Source organism: Ammospiza nelsoni, chromosome 6 (genome assembly GCF_027579445.1).
Source record: "Ammospiza nelsoni isolate bAmmNel1 chromosome 6, bAmmNel1.pri, whole genome shotgun sequence".
Classification (NCBI taxonomy): Eukaryota; Metazoa; Chordata; class Aves; order Passeriformes; family Passerellidae; genus Ammospiza; species Ammospiza nelsoni.
In genome coordinates this window covers 9,944,473-9,965,618 of record NC_080638.1, presented here as the reverse complement: position 1 = coordinate 9,965,618, position 21,146 = coordinate 9,944,473, and the positions used below count along the sequence as shown (strand labels likewise).

At 44.6% G+C, this 21,146-nt stretch overlaps 1 protein-coding gene across 4 annotated transcripts; it reads right to left on the bottom strand.

Annotated features, from left to right (window-relative positions):
- Positions 1–255: 255 nt before the first annotated feature.
- CTTN (cortactin) lies at positions 256–20,853 on the bottom strand. 4 transcript variants are annotated; one of them, XM_059473807.1, is made up of 17 exons: positions 20,717–20,853; positions 17,877–17,960; positions 17,550–17,623; positions 16,145–16,274; positions 13,489–13,599; positions 12,758–12,812; positions 12,139–12,249; positions 11,243–11,353; positions 10,856–10,966; positions 9,496–9,606; positions 7,819–7,874; positions 7,254–7,323; positions 6,618–6,766; positions 3,625–3,714; positions 3,344–3,533; positions 2,375–2,446; positions 256–2,085 (listed from the first exon to the last, which is right to left on the bottom strand). In XM_059473807.1, the coding sequence occupies exons 2-17, from the start codon at positions 17,958–17,960 to the stop codon at positions 1,949–1,951; spliced, it is 1,662 nt and encodes a 553-aa protein (XP_059329790.1). In that variant the 5' UTR covers positions 20,717–20,853; the 3' UTR covers positions 256–1,948. The 4 variants fall into 4 exon arrangements, with proteins under 4 accessions (XP_059329790.1, XP_059329792.1, XP_059329793.1 ...); XM_059473809.1 differs by lacking the exon at positions 9,496–9,606; XM_059473810.1 differs by lacking the exon at positions 12,139–12,249.
- Between the last annotated feature and the right edge of the window lie 293 nt (positions 20,854–21,146).

The window sequence follows — 21,146 nt, the reverse complement described above, 5'->3', positions numbered from 1 at the left end:
AGTCTTGGGAACAACCCACCCTGCCAGGAACAAGAGCAGAACAGCTTTAAAGGGATGGAAAAGTTTATTTGATGTAACCCATATCTCTGTTTGCAAGAGCAGCCAGTGCCCCGATGCCACCAGCATTCCCAAAATCCAGGAGCAGCCACAAACCCTGCAGCCCTCTGGTGTTTTTAGCAGAAGTAACAAGCACGTAAAACAAAAGCCTGATGCTGAGATTTTTCAAAAGAAAATGAAAAAAAAATATTCCATGCAAATGGTTCAAAAAGTTTATTGAATATTTAATTTACAAAAATCATATCCCTATGAGGTGTTCTAAAATTGGATAAAATAAACTGCATATAAAACCCAACCCTAGTAATGCAAATACAACACAGATATGAGACCATGGAAAGGAGAAAAAAATAGTAATAATCATGACACACATGTGACATTCATGAAGGATTGTCCCAACCATCCAAGAACGGGTTCAACATGATGCCTTCTCCCTTGACACTCTGTACAATTCACCATTTTGTACAGGCCTTCCATATTCCATTGGTCCAAACTGAGATCTGATAAGAAGTCTTTGCCTTCTCTCTTGGCTTCTACACCAGATTTGACATTTTCCTTTTGATCAGAAGGTGGAAACAGACAGTACAGACACTGAACATGTGCACTATTGGATGCAACTTGCTATCTTTGGTAGGGACCCTAAATCTGCAGTGGTCAGCTTTCTACAGTGACAGGAATTTCAGTTTTGGCAAGAAAAACCCCAAAAACCAAACCAAGGTTTAATTGTGTTGTTTAGTAGAACAGTACTGGCAGTTTCTCTTGAACATACAAAAAAAAAGTCTCTTGTCTGGTTTAAAAATGGGGATCATTTACATGGGTTTCCAATCCAATCATTAACATTCCTTGACTTGAAAATGATTCCATAAAATGTCACTACTGCACAGCAGGCCCTTCCTTCCTTCCTTGTGTGAGCAGGGATGTACTGCACACAGAACACAACTGCAATCCCACCCCTCCTGCCTTTTCCTCCCATTTAAAGCAATGGGAATATTCCTGCAGATCTGGATGCCAGTTTCCTTCTGAACAAGCAGGAATCTCTTTGGGTGACTTAACACTTGCACAGTAACTTTTCCAAGTTTTCCCTCTGGGAAAAGAGGAGGGTGAAGCAAAAACAAAAGGGTGAAGGAATTTGGGACAATCAGTGCTAGAGAGTTTGCAGCCCTCCTCTGGGATAACATAAGCAGGAGGAGCAGGACCAAGAAAAAATAATTAACAAAGAAGAAAAAAAAATTAATTTAAGAGCCAAAGAAACTCCACTTTAAAGGAGAAGGAAAAAGTACCAGACTGTTTCCTTCATAACATTAATATTCCATAAATATTGGGCAGTATTTGATTAACTGCAATTGTAAAACATTTTCTTCATTTTTTTCAAGCACTATCTGGAAAAGAAAACAAAAAAGGAGAGAAAAAAAGAAAAGGAAAAAAAAGAAAAGGAAAAAAAGGAAAATAAGAAAAATCACCAACTCTGCACCTCCCCAGTCCTCTCCACTTGGTGGAAATGCAAACAGCCTGCATAGCCATGACCTTCTCAGCTGCAAACGCTTTGTGGAAGACTAACTAGACTCGAACACTTGACTAAATCTGCTCACTTAGGAGTAAAACATGCAATATTACAGCAGACAGCTACCTGTCCTCCAAAAGGCTTGGCTAATTTGGCAGAGAAGAAACATTCCCAGATGAAAATAAATCCCAAGAGCCTCGGTGAAAGACAGAGCAGTTACAATATATAGCGATTTCTGTGGCCTAAGTGTTTTAAAAAGCATCAGCAAAGTATTAAATATAAAAGCCATATGCATATACCCCCTCCATCCTCGGGAAAGCCTCGTGGTGTGTCTGTAGTGTGAGCAGTGGTGTGTGGGCTGGGGAATTAAGGCATGAGCAGCAGCAGGGGTGCCTACTGCCGGAGCTCCACGTAGTTGGCGGGGAAGAGGCCGTAGCGGCCCTTGCAGACCCCGCGCCACCAGCCGTCGTCGATCATCTCGATGTTGGTGATGATGTCGTCGGGGTCGAAGGAGATCTCGTCGTCACCCGCTGCAGGGAGAGCCCAACGGGGTCAGCACCCACCCTGCCAAGTGCTCACCAAGCCCCAGCACCGGGCTGGAGGAGCCTTTTGGAAATTGCCACCAGCCCCACAAACAGCGCCCGGTAATTTGCAACGCGCACCCGGAAATTTGCAATCTGCGCTCTTGTTAAACCCCCAAATCCCTGACTTTTCATTTGCCACCACAAGAGACATAGAAAGGCAAAGGAAAAATCCAGATTTATCTCATGCAGAGCAGAGTTTTCAAAGCCAAAGGGTGAAAACAAGAGGTTTGCTCACCAGCTTGGTAATCATAAAGGGCTATGGCTGTGATCCCAAGTTCATTTTCATACTCATCATACGTGTTTTCTTCTGAAGAGAGGAGGAGAGGGGAGAACAATTAAAACATGAAGTACATTTCCACCCTCAGTTTTTTTCTGAGGTGCTGCTCCTTCAGTTGCACTGCTAACCCACACAGGAAGCAGGCAACAGCCCATGCTAGGTTTCAGCAGTGCTGACATTCCTTCTGCATGGACTTACTCCCTCAATCACACACAACTGAAGCATGAAAAGAAGCATTTACAGGAGACACTGAGTATGGGACTACATAAAACCAATCAGCCCTGTACTGCTTCTGTAAAATGTGACAGGACAGCTGAGCTCAAGATCACTGTGTAAGACAATAATTAATACAAGTGGTGGTATGCTGGGGGGGCAGAAAGGTGCCTGCTTAAAATTCCCAGGTTTTTGTACCAGAGCAGTTTCATCCTTCACAGCTCATTTAATAACTGGAAGAGGCGAGAAAAAAAAAAACAGGAATTCAAAAGAATCTTACTCTTGCAGCTTCAGAGATCCCTACTCCACTCCCTCACAGGAACAGAACCCAACACTTCAATATCAAACTCCAAGAATTGTTGATTGGATTTTTTTCCTGGTGCAGCACGTTTAATCTCTAGCTCAGTGCTTTCTTCTCATGTTGAGCTACATTCCGCAGGGTGGGAATGGTTACCCCTGAATTTCTTTTTGAACTGAGACCCTGGAGAGCACTGTAATTACTCCAACATCATCTCACAAAAGTTAACTAACTTCAACACCTTGCTGCAGCCATTTATTAATTTCCTAATTAAAGTTTGCTGGTGGGGAATGTAGAAAGTCTCACTGGACTGAGAGTTCAGCAAACCAGGACAGCGTGCTATCAGGACAGCTGCTCATTAAGCTCTTGCACAAGGAAACAATCCCTCTCCAAAGGGCTTGCTGTGAGACACAAACCTGCTTGGTAGTGGTCTGCTGCTCCTGCCACCTCATAGACAGTCTCAGGCTCGTACTCTGCCTCCCTCTGGCTCACTGCCTCCTGGTATTCGGGCTGTGCCGCTTTGTAGCCAGCCTCTGGCTCCTGGGCAGCAGGGTAGGAGGGGCTGGAGCTCTTGTAGGCTGACCCTGCCTCGTAGGAAACTGCATCCTGCAGGGAGACAGGGGAGCTCTGTCAGGGCTTTGTGAGGAGATCACAGGATCAGGATCAAAGCCCACATCCCAAAGGAATCCCAGCAAACCTCATAGACCGGGCTGGAGGGCGCCTTCTGCTCTGCCACCTGCACCACAGGAGAGGGTGGTGGGGTCTGCTTCTTGGCTTTGGCTTGCTCCTAAACCCAGGAGAAAGGAAAACTTCAGTGCAGCTCAGCCACTGATGAGGGGACCAAGAAACAACCCTTCAGAACGAAGGACAGGCAATACATCCTGCAATGAACTGCTCAAGGTCACAGGACTGGGCTGAGAAATGCAGCACAGCAGAAGGAAAAAAAAGGCAAGAAACAAAACCCCCATGGCACATATGCATGTCTGTGTTTAAGAACAGCCCCAGAGTTGTCTGGCCCATCTCCAGAGGAACTGCAGGGCTTTGGTGCTCAGTGTATTCATTCTGCTCATCAGCTGGCTGGGCCTCGTGTCCCATTTCAGGCTGAGTTTAAAGAACCTGAAGCCCACACGTGTTCTGGGGGCACAACTGATGAACAGCCTTTGGTGAGAAATGGCTGTGAAGCTCCAGCAGGTCTGCAAAACACCCTGCCAAGGCAAAGGACTGAACAGCTCAGACAAAAGTGGGCCCTGTACAGTGACAGTCAGGATTCCAATGTTCAGAGGAATTAAGAAATGTGGTAGAAATAAAAGCAGTACTGCTTTTGTGTTCTGAGACACAAAGAACATGGATCTGTTCTGGCACTCAAGTGCTTCATGCTTCTCTCAAGTGCCATCCCACCAGTGAGGGCAATTGCACAATCATTGGAAAGCCACTCATTAGAGAGGCAGGACATGGAAATGCAAGAAATCCTGTGTTGCTAATGTGACACAAAACAAGGTAACTATTTCATAGGTAACTTCCATTTTGCCTCTCTTTACCACAGGTGAAAAGTAAACCATGAATCCAGGGCCAAACTGTCTTTTTCATTGAAAAAAAGGAGGAGAGGATGTGTGCAATGGGAATCTGTGCACTCCAGTAGTTTAGGCCCATCAAGCTCTAACACCCCAGAGGATTCTCAGGAGATGGCAGTACAGAGATGTAGTGGTAGGACTCTCGCAAAAAATTCTTCCTTTCCTTTGCTTGTCACAGCTCAAAAAAAATATGTATCCAAAAAAGAAAGCAAAGTGTGTCTTGAGAGCAGAGCCAGCTTTGAAGACAATCCAAAGCTCAGTGCTGTGCTTTCTGGGAAAAGTCTCTCCTGATGCAAACCCTCCCTCACTTTTAAATCCTAGAGATGAAAAGATAAAAAGGCACCAACAAAGTGAGTATTAGAAGTCAAACATAAGTTTGGGGACAAATTAAGCAGCATCAATCCATTAATGATAGTAAATGTGGCAACAGTTTGACTAATTTCTCCTAGGAAATGGGTCTGCAGTCCAGATTATAGTTTAGGATAGACACAATGTAATTGCCATAAAACATTTAAATTGCATGGTTTCCCTCAGGCTGGGTTTTGTTCCATAGTGAAATGCTCCATGTGAAAGAGCATCCTGCCTCTTTTTGCAAGGCAGCAGAGCACAGTGAAATCATGAGGCAGCACTGACTCAACCCAGGCATCAAAGAAGAGCTCCCTGAGCACTCTTTGCCTGTGTGACATTTGTGAAAAGCAAACCAGAACAAGGATTGCCACCAACCAGGGCTCTGGAAGGAATGCAGTCCATATGTACACTCCCATTGTGGGAGGCTGTATGCCCACATATGCTCTGGAAGTGAAGAAGTTCAGTGACAGAAATAAAGTTCACTCCAGTCAGAGCCCATCCCTGCCCTTGGCACTCTCTGTGGATGCTGTGGATCACATCTCTGCCCTTCTCCTGCTCTGCTTGGGAGCAAGGGGCAGTGCCAGCAGAGCCATTTCAGCTCCCCTCAACCTCATCCCCCTCTCTCTGTGTCTGCAGAATCCCACAATTAACCGTGGCGATGTTCAGGCTGTAAGAACATTAATCATCTGGTTACAGGGAAATCTAAATACCAGCTTTGGGGGAAAAAATCTTCAAATGTGTCCAGGCAACAGAATCTTTGATGAAGCACAAGAAAAATCCAGCAAAATGGCTTGGATTTAACCCACACTCACAGCAAAAATACCAGCAGAGAAATAACATAATTACTGAGATAACAAAGTAATTAAACAAAAAAAAGACAAAGCAATTAAGGTCCCTTCCAATCCAAACCATTCCATGACCTCTTCCTCTCCCAGCTTTTCTCCAGCACAGTAAAGAAACCCCAGGAGTGTTTGGGGAAGGTACTAAAAGTCCACGTGGAGGACAGGCAGCATGAGAATGATGCACAGAGGATGAGCTCCCATTCAGCTCGTGACACATTTCTGCAGTGAACATATGCTCACACTGCACAGCGTGGGGCCAGAAGGGAAAATAGGTGATAAGCTGAGAGAAAAGGGGGAAACAAGGAAAAATAAGAAAATTTAAAAAGCAATCTCTTTAGAGGAAGAGAGCCTACCAGGCAGTCTTTTGTACTCTTAAAACAAATTAATTGCATCAAGCCTTAGTCTCCTGTAACACAAACTAATACAAACAAATATGCAAATTCCATAAGGCAGGTAAGATACAGATTCTGACTAAACATGTCCTGGAATTATCTTGCTTATGAATAACACAAAAATCATGAAGCTTTTACCCATACCAATGCAAAGTCAATTTTTTAAATTCCCTTACTAAGATTCAATTGACATTTGGAAGATTATCTTCTGATTTCCTGGCTGTGTGTTATACCACCTCCATCTCCCAAAACACTGATCCCAAAGGAACAGCATCACCAGCTTTCACATTCTGGGGACCCCAGAGCTCTCCCCTCATGAGCTCCTCTGTGCCCAAAGGGAATGTGGGACTGCCAAAAGGCAGAAGGACAGGAGGAAAAGGCCAGGCTGGAGTCAGACACAGCTGAAGCACAGGCACAAACACACAGCTGGAGCTTTAAAGGCCAGCTGGGAAGAAGGAGCCTTTTCTCAAAGATTCCCTTCTCTCCCAGCACTGCACTGAAAGCAGGCTGCTCCAATGGGATTTGAATGTTACTGACCTCCAGTTTCCTCCGAGCCTCCTCCTGCTCCTGCTTCTCCCTGGCCATTCTCTGGGCTCTCTCAGCCTCTGCCTTCCTTCGGTCCTCCTGCTCCTTCTCCTTGGCCAGGTTCTCAAAGTTAGCTCGGATGCTGCTTGTCTTATTGGCAACTGTAACAGGGGAAAGAACTCAAGTCAAATCATGGTTCTATAAAAAGTAGCCTGTAATGAGTTTTTGCAACAAATTTCTGCTTTTCTGCCCTCTGAGTTTATAGTTCAGTCAGGAAAATCCTTCTATCCCTTTCTTCCTCTCCCTTCCCAGCTCAAACTTCTTGCACATCTCATTTCTCCTCCAAAAATCCTCTGTAATGCTTCTCCCTCCTCTCCTTCATGGTACAGGCCCCACCATTACCCTACACAATTATTCTTCCTTATTCTCACGCTTTTTATTCTCCCTTCCTTAACTCTGATGAGCCTCAAGAGAAAAAAACAAACTGGAACAAAGCAAAACCACCTCTAATGGAAGTAGGAGAATATCTGAGGCACTAAAGAGCTGCAAATACAGCAGTTCTGTCTGGATGACCTTTACTCAGCACTGCTACATCAATAATCCAGACATAATCACCTCCAAAGAAAGGATTTGGGGCCAATGCCTTACCAGCTTCTACTGGCTTGGTCTTCTGATAAGTTGATGATGGTTTCTCAATATCTTCAAAAGTTGCTGCATTCTATCAGTAAGGACAAAAAGGATACATGTAAAAACTCCCATAAATTCATGAGGATATTCACACAGCCTCAACCTGAGATATTTTACTGTGGTACTGTCCCTAAGGCTTTTAGCAGAACATCAAAACCAAATCAGGAAGGATCAAAACTTTACAAACAGAATAATCCTTTCTGTAAGTCAAGCTGGAAAGAATTAATCTTAAGGGGCAGTTCTGAACACATCAAAATCCTATTAATTAAAAATAAAAAAGTTTATGAGTGACTCATCAGATCTAAAAAGAAGGCAATAAAAATACATTGTGTAGCTGTTGCTGATCTAATCCACATAAGCTGGCATCAGCTCTGTGTGTATAAATTTGCTTCTTAAAGGCTTAGAAAAGCACAAAACTCTGCCCTTAGACTGGAGAAGTGTCCAGAAATAGAGAGCTGAGCAATGCAGATCTAAGCAGGCTGTTCTGCCTCATGGTCAGAAGTCATGGCTCTTTGAAGCAACTTACCTTGTCCATCCGATCCTTCTGGACACCATACTTGCCTCCAAATCCTTTGGAATAATCTGAAAGCAGGAGAAAAAAGGTCAGAGCAGGCAGTTGGGTATCCCTCCCCCCTTGCTGCCAAATGCAAAAGCCACCTCAGGTGCAAAGAGCCATTTCAGCCTCATGCAGAGCCACAGTGACAGCCACCAGAGAAAATGCAACTTGGCCATGATGCAGAGAGACACAGAAACCCAGGAGCCCTCAGGAAGAGCAGCAAAGACAGACTGTGGGCCACATGCACTCCCTGAGTGAACACAGAGCTGAGGATAGAACAGGTATCAAGCAAGGAGTAAGGGAGGAGCCCTCCTGATGCATCACTTCTGTAACACAGCCTTTGACAGCACCAATTCTGAGCCCTCTGCAGGGACCAGGGAGCCTGAGCCATTTTGCTTTGCTCAAAGGAGTCTTCAGTGACCACAGAGGTGTTTTGGTTTTGGCTTTTTTTTCCCTCTTTGTGAATGGCAGGAAAATGTAACAATTTTCTCTTTCCAGTGGTTTTGGTTGAGATACTCAGCTGGTGAACATTAAAGCCGTTGGTGGCAACTCCTGCTCTACACACAGAAAGGGGAAATTAAACAGGCCAGCTTTAGCTGCCTAAGCAACTCACCAGCAGAGGTGGCTGTGCTATCCCACACCAGCCCTGAGCTGCACACTCTTCCCCCCAGCTGCTGCTGCCCTCAGCACTTGTCACACTCCCAAATTCACTCCCAGTGACACTGATAAAAACAACCAACAAACCCAGACAGGAGGGGGTTCCTGCTCTCATGGGAACGTCTGAGGAGCACCAGAGCAGCACAACAGCAGCAGCAAGAGTGTGTGACTGGAAAAAGCCCTCTTTGTGGTGTGTGTGAGCTGTAGGAATGTGCCCTTACACTGCCCATGTTTCCTATCCATCCCTGGAATCCATCCCTTCTCCTCTCAGCCCCCAAACCACTGGCTCTCCCTGCCAGCCATTGCAGTGCTTGCACTGGGGCTCTGAAAGTCTGAATATGTGTCACTAGAGCACAGGGAAATGCCAGCTATCAATGAACAACCTCATTTTCTTCAGCTTTGGAGGTATTTTCAGCCAGAATAAATATACTACACTTACATTTTCCCGCTCCAGACTCCTCACTTTAAGATAATGGAAAACCAGGAATTCATGGGTTGCACCCCAACTATTTCACAATGAATAAACAGAGCATTATAACAGCATTTGCTCACCCAAGAACAAACATTCCCTACTTCTTTCAAAGACTACAATCATTTTTAAATGATCTTGCCACAGCCCATTTCTTGTTAATGGTTACGTGCATGGTTGTTATCTGAATATTTTTCCACGAATTTACCCAGGCAAAACTTTATGTTTAGTCTATAAATCTGATTTCATTAACATCATACTAACAATAATGTCATTATTCCCCTGCATGTACAGCTATAACTAATTGAGGACTTTGCAGAGCTGTTGACTAAACACTGAGTGTTTCTTGAATACAGACTTGCTTGAGGTAATATTTTAAATAAAGAAAAGAGCTGGATCATGGAAGAACAGAAGCGCAATAGTGTGTCTGCACATTCCTGGCATTGATCTACTCAGAGAACTATTTCAGACTGTGTGAGAAGTGGCTGCACTGGTAAGAAAGTAACAAGTGAAAACGGTGCCTTGTTGAGATTCATGCTTGGCTAGTTTCTCCTTGTAATCAAACCCCACAGCAGATGGGTCCTGCCTTTCTGTCTGTACACCAAATTTCCCTCCGAAACCACTCTTATAGTCTGAAAAAGCCACACGGGATACGTTAAAACCAAGGCAGGGAAACAAACTTCAGTCAGAGACACTCAAAATAATTTTTGCAATAATTTCAATTATCAGCAATTTTGGATGGTGAAAAAAAAGAAATACATCAAGACACTTCTGCAAAAGTAAATTGAAAAAAGTCTCAACTTGAGGTGATTTATCAGATATAAGAACACCATTCTGAAGTCACAGAAAAAAAACATTTCTCAACATTTTTCATCCATACTGCATAATGCACTTGCACTTGATCAAAGGTATGAACACAGGTACACAGGTAATTTGTTCATCCAAACAAAACAACAACAGATACAAGAGAACAAACAAAAAAACCACCAAAACAGTACAAGAGAATCAAATGAGCTTCCCTCATCAGGGTGGTTAACATTTGTACAGAGAGCTGACTTTTAAAGAGGTGTGAAGATGGGCCCCACAGAGACCGCCCCCCAGATACTCCTTAAAGGAAAGAGGAATGTTCCTGCTGCCACATAGCTTGAGGGAGAAAAGATTTCAGCTGAGAGCTGATCATTCCCTACTGCTGCCTAGGGAGCAGCCATCTACATCTATATATATAATTATTTATATAAATATATATATGTACTATAAAATGAGGGATGGCACAGAAAAAAAGAGATTCAGGTAATCATCTCAAAACAAATCTGCTGGAGCACCCAACAGAACAATATTAATTTCATCACTTAAAAAAATATTTATTTCATTAAGTCAAGAGCAGTGACAGGCAGAGGGCTGAGGAGCAATAGCTGCATTTTACAGGAAGTTGGATTTTTACTGTGAACCAAATATTTCACAGGAACAGGTAGCCCACAGGCCACAAAAATGATCAGCAATTGATTTTAGACTCTTCCTGCATGGAAATAGGGATATACACAACAGAATTCAGACGGGAAAATTTATTTGCGGAAAGGAATTCCTAACCTGTGGTTTGCACAGCTCAACTGAAAAAAAGAAAATAATCCAGCACACTTGCAGGCCCATAAAGGGAAAATTTAGTCCTGAGCCTGGACTTTGAGGGGCTGGGTGTCAGCTGTGCCAAAGCTGCTCTGCAGCACCCAGTTCACCCAACAACAGCAAAACCGGACACAGGAAAGGAGCCCCATGTCAGCTCCTGTGGGCTGTGCCCAAAGACACCAGGGCAGGGCTCACACAGGCAACAGGAGGCCAAAACGAGGGCAGGCAGCAAGGACAGCAAGGGGCTGAGGGCTGAGGTACCTTTCTGGGACTCGTGCAGCTGCACCTTCTCCTGGTGGTCCCAGCCAAGGGCACACTTGTCTTGTCTGTCTGTCTGCACGCCAAACTTGCCTCCAAAGCCCTTTACATAATCTGTGAAGTTTTCAGAAAACATTATTGCAATTCGTAGCTGCAAATGGCATTTAGTAAAAAAAACCCAGGAATATGTTAGGGGATTAACTGCCCTGTTAATAATACATTCACTTATTTAAAGGTATCCAAAATCTGCACACACATGGGGTAAACACACATTTACCACAAAAACAAACCCCTAACAAACTAAAAACTCCCACCCAAAAAAAACCCCAAAGTATTTTTCCCAGGTTTAAAAGGATCAGAGCTACTATTTTTAAAGAAGATGATAAAAACCTTTCTGTGATTCATGTTTTTCCGTTTTGCCTTGATATTCAAAGCCAACAGCACTTTTATCCACTTTGTCCTTGTCAACACCGTATTTACCTCCAAAGCCCTTGGAATAATCTAGAGATAAGAGGGAAGAGTTTTGTTTGTAAGTGTTCAGCAACAACACCATCACCTTGAGAAACTGTGACAATCAGGGCTGCTAGCACTGCACTGTGTTTTAAAAGAAGCACTGACACCCACAGCTAAACTTGATTTCAGACACTGAAGTCAGAAATCCTTCAGAACACATTCTCCAGGATGGAAAATAAAACAGCATTTTGCTGGGCAACGCCAGCAGTTCAGCTGCCTGACTCCTTGGTAAAATTCTGAAGACACTTATGGGGAAGTGAACTTCAAAACCCACATCAGCAACAGCCTGGATGCTTTAAAACACCCCCTGCTCCTTGTCAGTGTTTCTAGAGTTCAAACATTTCTTTGGGACAAACAGAAAACAGATGGTAGAAGTGTCACCATTTTTCCATAAAATGGTCAATTTTTGATTAGATAAACACTGTTAAGTGTTTTAATCCACAACAGTTGATTCTTTTAGAAGCACTTCTCTGTGGTGATTAGGCTGCTCACAGTCTGACTACTTTGATTTACAGCTTTTCAAAAGGAGCTGTAAAAAACCCCCAGACAAACTTGTGTGCCCTAGACTATCCCTTAAAACCAGGCAGATTTTTTGGCCTTTTTTTCCCCAGAAGCTGAGGTTTTCAGCAACATAAATTTTACCCAGCATTACCTTTCAGCAGGTGAGGAGTGCAAGAGGTGTAAAACACGAGTATTCTACAACATGGGCTATGGGCAGTGCCTACAGCACTAGGGAAGGAGCCTGCTAACACATGTTATTATTCACTATTCACCCTTCTGGGAGTCGTGTTTCTCAGTTTTCCCCTGGTAATCAAACCCCACTGCACTCTTGTCCACTCTGTCAGCCTGTACTCCGTATTTTCCACCAAAACCACTTGAGTAGTCTGCATTGAGAGTAAAGCACAATAAAAACAGCATGAAAGCAACTTGTCATGGATACAGCATAGCCTAGCAATTGAGGGGAAAAACAAGTTATTTCAGAACTCAAGCATTATGAGGGCTTTAGCACATAAAATTCAGTTTAATTTTAAACATAAGATAAGCAATAGTCCTACAGCTTATGATGGTTCCCTTTAATTTTTTTCCCTATTTCCAACAGGGTGCAATACAGCAAAGAACAACTCCCAGTCCTCCTGACATGCCCCTGAACCTCACTTCAGAAAGAAAAATTAGACTCCCGACTCCACTATTTCTGTGTCTTAAAACCTCATCAACTTATGAAACTGCTAGGAAATTCATTTTTTCCTCCTCTGTTCCACCAAACCCACTATTTGATTCATTGGGAATGTCATGCAGAGGTCCCACTAAAGGAGGTACTTCCCCCACAGTGAAAGAATCTACTCTGTTTTTTATAGAAGATGTGCCCACCGAAGTGACACCTCCCCACTTTACCTTTTTGGGAGGGATGCTTCTCAGTTTTGCCCTGATATTCAAACCCAACAGCTGACTGGAAGAGAAATAAAATGACAACTGTGACAGTGTTAGGCATTAGGAGAAAAACTGCATGCACCTCAGTTGACACAGAGTACAGTAAGTTCCTGTGTCTCTCCATACTGCTCTGACCTTCTGGATTGGGAGCACAAATACCTCTTTAACTTATGGGCCATATTCATTTCCAGGCAATTCAGTGCATGTGTTCATGGCCAGGGTTTTGCCCTCCCTTGCCAAGGCAAATTGTGCCAGCAGCACACTCCAGCCTGGCCTTGCCAGGTCCAGCAACTCAGTATGACAGAAATCCAGCATTTCCATGCAGGGATTGTTACACAGTCTTGGAACAAGATATCCTGGCCAGTAGCTCATGCTGTGATACAGGACAAACCATTCCCAAACATTCTACAGTGTTCATACTGACCTTGTCAAAGAACACAAAAAAGTATATTTTAACATCTCTTTTAGGGTTTCTTTTCAATTCATCTCAATTTCCCATGAGGGCTTTTTTCTACTCTGCTTTAAACAGCAATTTATCTCCCTAACAGTCAGTGTTAGCTTCTGCTAAACTTCAAAAAGAGCAGGAAGAGCAGCCCACACCAGCATCCTAAGGCACTGGAATTCTGCAGTTTTATGTACAAAAGGAAAAAAACCAACCACTGTGAGTGGCTGCAGGAGGAGATGAAATCACTCACCTGGTCAACTCTGTCGGTTTGTACTCCAAACTTGCCACCAAACCCTTTCACTGAATCCACTTGGGAGCAATGCTTAGAGAGTTTGGATTGGTATTCATGTCCAACAGCTGACTGCAAGAAATTGGTGCAGTTCAGAGAGCAGTTCTACACAGTCCTGTGTGTCAGACAAAACACTGCACCAAGCAACTGGAGGGTGAGTTTTGTTACCAACATGCACCACTGCCACTCCTCCTGCTGAAACCAACTTCCCTGGAAATTCCTGCTCACTTGGGAAGTCTCCACACGGACGCTGCCATGCTACCAATCCAGCCTAGGCAAGGGAAGTGACTGCATTTTATGGGAACTATTTTATGCCCTGCATTTGCACTTCAAAAGCACAGGAATGAAAACAAGACAGGTACAGAGGGAGTCTTGATGGTATTCATGCAGAATTTGAAGTGAGTTTCAGGTGAAACACACAGCCTTGTGTTTATTCAGGGATCTGTTTTAGCTGACAGGGGACTGCAACAAATACAACAATATTTTTGTACAACAATACAAATACAACCAGAGCCAGCTGCCATTGGTTTAGGGAGGCACCCAAGTCTCCTGCATAAATCACAATTAGGCATCTTCCTCACATGCAAAATGGTGTTGAACATGAGGAGATGCATCCACACCTGTGCCAAAGGCATCCAGCCCTGCATCCTGACCCCAGAAGCTGAGCTGAACAGAGGCTGAGCTCCATCCATCCCACTGGCAGGACACAGGGATATGAAATTACACATCTGGAAGTGCCTCCACACAGCCCTTGCTAGTGTTACACTGACCTAGTGCTGGGGAGCCCTTCCAGCTCCTGCTATTGATGCTGGAGCCTCACACCTCGAGTAAAAATGTTTTTTCCTTGCCCAGTGCCAACACTGGCAACTGGCCAGAGCAACCTGCAACTCACCAGTAACCCAACACTGCATCATCTGTGCCAGGCAGCTGGGCCAAGGTGAATTAATTTGAGGACACAAGGTGTCTGCACACCTTGGATTTTACACTGTTTGCTCTTTTTCTTCCACACAGGGGCTGGAGGCAACATTCCCAGCAGGTTGGGAAGCAAAGGATGAAGTCATTGCCAGGTAACAGATCAAGGATGGCAATACCAGGACACTACTTTAGCTCAAAAGCATTAAAAAAGCTTCCTTCTTTTCCTGACTGAAACAACCACGCTCCTGTCCATTTTTCAGGTGTTCTGTAGTACAGTAGCTGTGAAATGTGTCAGAAAAGGCTCCCACCTCCCTTTTTTCTTCCCATTACATTTATGAAAAATATGAAGCTCTGAAAATTTTAGGTTTTATGTGGTTTTACCTGATCTCCCTTTTGTTACACCAACTGAGGTATAAGTGTGGTGTTTTCTTGGTGGTACGAGGACTTCCTGCATTTCACCAAATACCAAACATTACAACAAAACCCCCCTTAGAAAAATACACTTTTTGGTAATCTGTATTTCAGAGTCAAACACCCTCATAACTTTTCTGTACATTTTACACCAGCTCAGGAGGTATGGCACACAGAGTGATGGAAATGTTCATTTTAACTCAGAACCAAGGTTTTGCCCTAAATGCAGCAAAACCCTGCAGCATGACAATGCTACAGCAACCCTGATTGAATGGCCAAGCTTTAAAGCCAAGCTTTAGGAGCAGCACACCTGCACAGATACCTGCAAAGGAGACATCTCAGCCACAAGGCTTCAGAACTACAGTTACAAGGGAGAAAGATTCGTTACAAACAGAAATTGTGAACACCTCCTGCCACCGGCATCACTCACATGGGCATGACCAGCATGTTTTTCCCCACGATTAATTCTGGCCTATGGGAAACACTGCTGACTTTTGTTCCTTTTTCATTCTCCCACAGACACAGGTGAGGGATAAACTGCTGACACTAGAGAGCAGCAGCAGAACAGGCCTGAATCTGCTCAGCAATTCCTTTTCTCAGATTCAAAGGTTGGCCTGCTGAGAACTGGACAGCAATTAACTCTGGAATATGAGAATCCAGCAAAAATTTAAGGCCGTCAAGTTACCAAGAATACAGAAAACAAAGTAAGAAAACTTTCTGATTTAGAAATGTTTTGATTCTTATTCTAGCAGAGCTCATGAAAGAAAGCAGCCAGAAGTTGATATGCCTATTTATCACATGACTAAAGGAGTTATACTAAGAATTAGAATTTCACAGTGTAACATAAGCAGCCATCAACTCCTTATATAAAAAACTACCATCTGATTGAAGTACTGTATTTTAAATACTTGCATTCTTTGTCACTGTTCACAGTTTGTTCACAAGAGCTGCACTCTGATTTTAATGCAGCAGCACATCCTTTTTTCATTTTTTTGGCAGTCTCTATCTATATGCATAGAAGAGCTGGCCCAGCATCCAAATAAAAAGATCATACTGGATTTATTAATGCACCAAGCCCTTTGTTCATTTAGAAACATAAATTTAAAAACTTGAATCCCGACTCCAAGGGAATCATCTCCAGACCTGGCATCAATCAAAACCACGTGGGGCCAGTGCACAGCCCAGAGCAAAGCTGGGACAAGCTCAGCTCACACAGGGAGTGCTGCTGGCCAGGCTTCTCCTTTCCCTGCTCCCTCCATCCCAAGGAAGCCCCATCCCCATCCACACTTACTTTATCCATGCGATCCTGTTCCACGCCAAACTTCCCCCCGTAGCCATGGGAAGCTTTTGGTCCTGTTTGCAGCTCCCTCTCTTTGAGGTTCTGGTGCTCTTGGAATACATTCTCCCTCAGCTGATGAATACTTTAAAAGACAACAAAGCAGCAACTTTTAGTAAGGAGGTTTCAGCAAGCAACTTCAAAAAGATGCAAAAATATAAAGCTGACAAAACTGTCATCTTAATGAGAAGCTGGATCACTTGGATTTTTCAAGCCCTTCCCATTTTTTCAGTATATGAAACATTTCCTCATATTCTGAGACATTGGAGTTGTCCCACTGCAAAATGTTGTTTAAGAAAAGAAAAGAAACTGCTGGTTTTAAGAAGAATGTGGAAGGGAATTTTGCTATTTTAGCAATCCTTTACCTAGAATTGATTTGAGCCTGAAACATATTGTTTTTTTCCTTGTGTCCTAATTTAAATTCTTCCCAATTCTTCTACTTTCTATCTGGATGGCAACTTTTCAGAACAGGCATCATCTCATCACACAGTCCCTGTAGTATCAGGGCTAATTCTAACACAGCATTCTAGACAGCACTGTACTGCAAAATAAAGATGTAAGGAAACTTGCACCTCCTCTTCCCAAGGTGATCCCTTAAAATGTACAGAATTGAACTGAGGGCAGTGCAGGCTATAAAAAGAAGAGTAATCCAAGGTGTAATCTGCACTTTAAGCACTTCCCACATGAGTTTTGAACTTCCTCAGGTGTAATTCAGCCAGCAGGAATTCCCACTGCCCTCAGAATAGAGCAGAGCAACACTGATCCCTGAAGTAACCAGAGTTCAGTCTCCTCTGTTTGCAACATCACACATTTCCTAAAACTGCTTTAAAGTTCTGTCCTAGACACTTTCTGTAAGAAATACAGGATTCAGAAGAGATGCATCATTTCTGTTTCACATATGCCTCTGTGATGCACTTATTTCCTTTTCCATCAGAGAGCTCAGTTTGTTACTTTGCAAGGGTTTTTATGAGTTTGGTTGTAGCAGTTTTCTAATCAAAGTGTAAGAATTAAGGGACAAAACGTTTCCTTAAAGTATCAAACTGAAACTGCTCAGATCCCTCAGCTTCTCCCCTGGCACTACTTGCTCTTGCACCAAAACAGCACAAAAACCCCCTTTTCAGATACAGAGGCAGGAAAAACCACATTTCCAGTGACAAAGAAAGATTTAAGGGTCCCTGCACCATACTTCTGCTCTAATTTCAGCTCTGAAGACAGACAGATTTGAAAGACCAGCCATCTGGCAAACAATCAATCTTCTACAGGGACTCTTGTTTTAATTATGAAGACACAAGTAACTGAGATCACATTAAAAGTTGCCAGGGACTGTGCCTGTTAATACACTTCACAAGAAATGCTTTACTTGATGTGCTCCTGGTGGCCGGACCCATTGACGGTTTTGGCTCCCCAGCGCTGCTCCTTCTCACTCACATCGTTCTGTGGAGGACACACACCAAGAGAGAGTTAAAAACCCAAAGCAATCACCAGGCACACACACCTCAGAGCTCACAGCAAAAGCTTCCAGCAGTCACTGAGGCCACAGGTGCTGGAACAGCAGCTTCACCTCCCCTCCACTCCAGGGACACACTCCTGGCAGTTTATTTGGCCAAGCCACGTCCCCCAGCCCAGAGCTCCTCTGGAACTGTCCCAGAACAAGTTCCTGGTGGATCAGCAAACCCCAAAGCCATACCACAAAGTCTGGATCTGTCTCCCAGTCATCAGCTCCATCATCCTGGCTGACAGTCACGGTGTGGCCTGCAGTAGCCTTCCACATCTGCAACACCAGCAGGAGAAGCAGGGTCACTCACCTGCCAGCTCGTGTGATTCCTGCAGGAGCTGACACAGGAGATGCAATCCAAAATTCCCAATAAAGCATGCTATTTAACCACATGACCAAAAGCTGTGCTTGCAGTGAAAACAGGTTTGACCACTGGAGCTCAGGCTGTCTTCTCAAGCTGCCTTACAAACCTGTTTAACTCTCCCATTTGCACTGTAAAAAGATTAGGAGCAATTGCTGTTTCAAAAGAACAAAGTCACCTTTCTTTGCTCAAATTAATGTGTGCCTTTGGTGCAGTCACTGCACTCAAAGACTTCTGCTCACACAGGTTTCCAAGCCAACATGCACTTCCAAAGACTGCTGCTAATTCTGGATCCTGTGCCTACAATTAAGGTGTAGGAATAGGCGATTTATTTTCCCCCCCAGGCGTTATAAGTGATGAGCACAACATTGTTCTTCACCTGCATTACACCTGCACAACCTCCTCTGCCATGCAGGGAGTTCCAGCAGGGTGAGAGAAATCCCAACAACTCTAAGAATTTGCACACAACTCCAACAACAACAGAGAACAGGAGCTCTGCTCCTTGGTAATCCCCAGTGAGACACGGTGCTCACAAACCCAGCACCTTGTCTGGCTTCCAGGGGAAACAGAGGGCGACTGCAGGAAGCAAGATTCACAAAAAAAGCAAACAATGGCTTCTAGAAACGACACCCAGCACTTTCAAGAGGTCAATGATTTGGGGCCTCTCAGTTTCTGGAAACTTTATTCCCCCATTATCAAGTTAATGCTTTTAACTAACAGTTCAGCTAGTTAGCAGAATTCCTGATCTTCCTGGTGCTACTGGCTGGATTTTACACCCTTTATTCTACATAAATCAAAACAAATACATTCTAGAAAGCAAAAGTGAAACATCAAACTACAAGCTACCTGTTCTCCCAGCTTTTTCAGAATACACTTCAGAGAAATTATTTTATTTTTTCTTTGCTATTCAACTAGAGTTCAGTTTTTTAACATACCAGCATTCTGTCCGCTTACCTTTATCCTTCTAATTAAAAACAGATTAGAAAGATAATTATCATAGGCTATTTAATTCACACAAGCATAATTCAGTGGGTGGGATGAAAACTCACTTCCTCTTAAATGCATAACTAATAATCCCTGGGTAAAGTCCACAGCTTATTCTGTCAGGCTCGTTCTGCAGCCTGGCGGAACGAGCTGATGAGCCACTTTTATGGAGCATTTCAGAAATTTCAGGACTGGTAATGTGAGTGAGAGCAGCCAGAAAACTGACAGTCAAACATCAGGGTAGCAAATGCTGGAGTAGCTGGGAAGGAGGGTGTAAAAGCAGAGCAGGTGACATACTAACAGTATTAGCACATTTCCCTTCATGTTTTTTGAGGTCTTCCATCTCCAATTCCTCTGGCAGTTAAGGAACTAACCTTTATAATAGTACCTCATATCCAAAAAGCTTCTGAGACTATGAGTTTATAACCCAGCACAGGTGGTTTAATGTCATCCTTAAAATACTCTGTCTAAAGCCTTCTCTCACATGATTGTGTCTGATTGTCCTACTCTTTCCTACTAAAATCCATCTCTCACCAAAAAAACCGCAAAAGCCTTGGAAAGCAGAACCCAACCAGCTCAATAATGAAATTCAACACGGGTCCAAGTTATTTCTAACTTCTCCTAAGGGGGATGTTCCGTATCCATCCTTATGTGCTCCACCACGCTGTGAAGGATGTCTAGGAATGGAATTCAAGTGATGAGAGCTGACTCGGGTGCTGTGTATGATGAATTTCTATTTGCTTTGTGCCAAACACAACTTTTTTTCCCCTCAAGTACTCGTTTCTTAAGCTCACTTGACGTATGTATTTTGTTCATTCAGCTGTGCTTGGACATGTGAAAGAACAAAAGCTGCATCCTTCAGTCTAGGTTTCACTGCTTCCTCCTCAAGCTCTCACAAACAATAGCACAGGGAAGAAGGATTTCACACGCACCCCCGTGCAAAATCCAGCACCCACCACGATTCTCTACAAATCATGCCCACAAAAGCCAACATTTTCCAATGCTCCACAGCTCAGCCCCGCACTCTGTGAATTTCACAGAGCAAAGCGGTGGAATTCACTCTGTGGCTTCCACAAGGAGCAGAGCAGCCCCAGCGGCCGGGGCTCCCAGCCCGCAGCCAGAGGAATCAGCCCGATTTCCGCCTGCTATTCCAGCACCGATTCCAGGGCAGAACGAGGAGAAACACGATCTATTCATGACTCACTGGCTCACGTGGTCACGATTCCTGAAGGAAGGAGCGAACGCTACGGTTCGAACACAAACCCAAGCTAAATATATATGCCTGGGATGTATGCGCTGGCCGGCGCTGCTATGACTAATCAGGCACACATCATCCTACCCAGCACCTTCAGCGGCAGCCTGGGCACCTCCCCGCTGCCCGGGCCTAGGGACGGGCTCGGGGCAGCAGCGCCCAGGGGAGCCGGGAGATGTGAGGGGAGCCGGGAGCAGCTCCCAGGCCGGCCGGGCCCCACGGCCTGAGCCTGGCACCGCGGCCGGGGGCTCTTCCCTGCGCTGTGGGAAGATCCTGCCGCTTGTCCTCAAGTTCCCAGCTTTGGAGTTTAAATATTATTTTTTTTTAAAGAAAAAAAAAGGACACGGAGCCGCGACGCCCCCCGGCTCTGCCTTGCGCTGCCCGGCCGTGCCCGCAGCTCCCGGCCCGGCTGCCCTTCGGCCCCGCCGCGCTTACTCTGCCTCTGCCGCCGCCTCCTCCTCCTCGGTGCTGGCTCCCCGCCGGTGCTTCCCGGGCTGGCGGCGGCTGCTGCTGCTGCAATTTCCGCTTCTCCCGAGCTCCCACTTCCTCTTCCCGGCTCCAGGTGGGAGCGTGACGGGCTCCGCTCCGCCCCGCCGGGAGGGGCCCGCTGCCCCCGGGAACACCGCCTCCCCCGCGGCCTGCGAGCCGCCCCGACCATCATAAATGCTTATTTCTATCATAAATGCTTATTTCTGGAGCTGCTCCGTCCCCCCTTTCAAAAAATGCAGCATCAGTAGTTTTAAAATGGCCACAGGGGAGTTGCTGGTGCAGTTGAGAACATCCTTCTTTTTTTTTTAGCACTCACTTTTGCACCGTCATGTTTTGGAAGTCGCGTCTACTTCATCCCCAGGGGTTTTCATCGCTT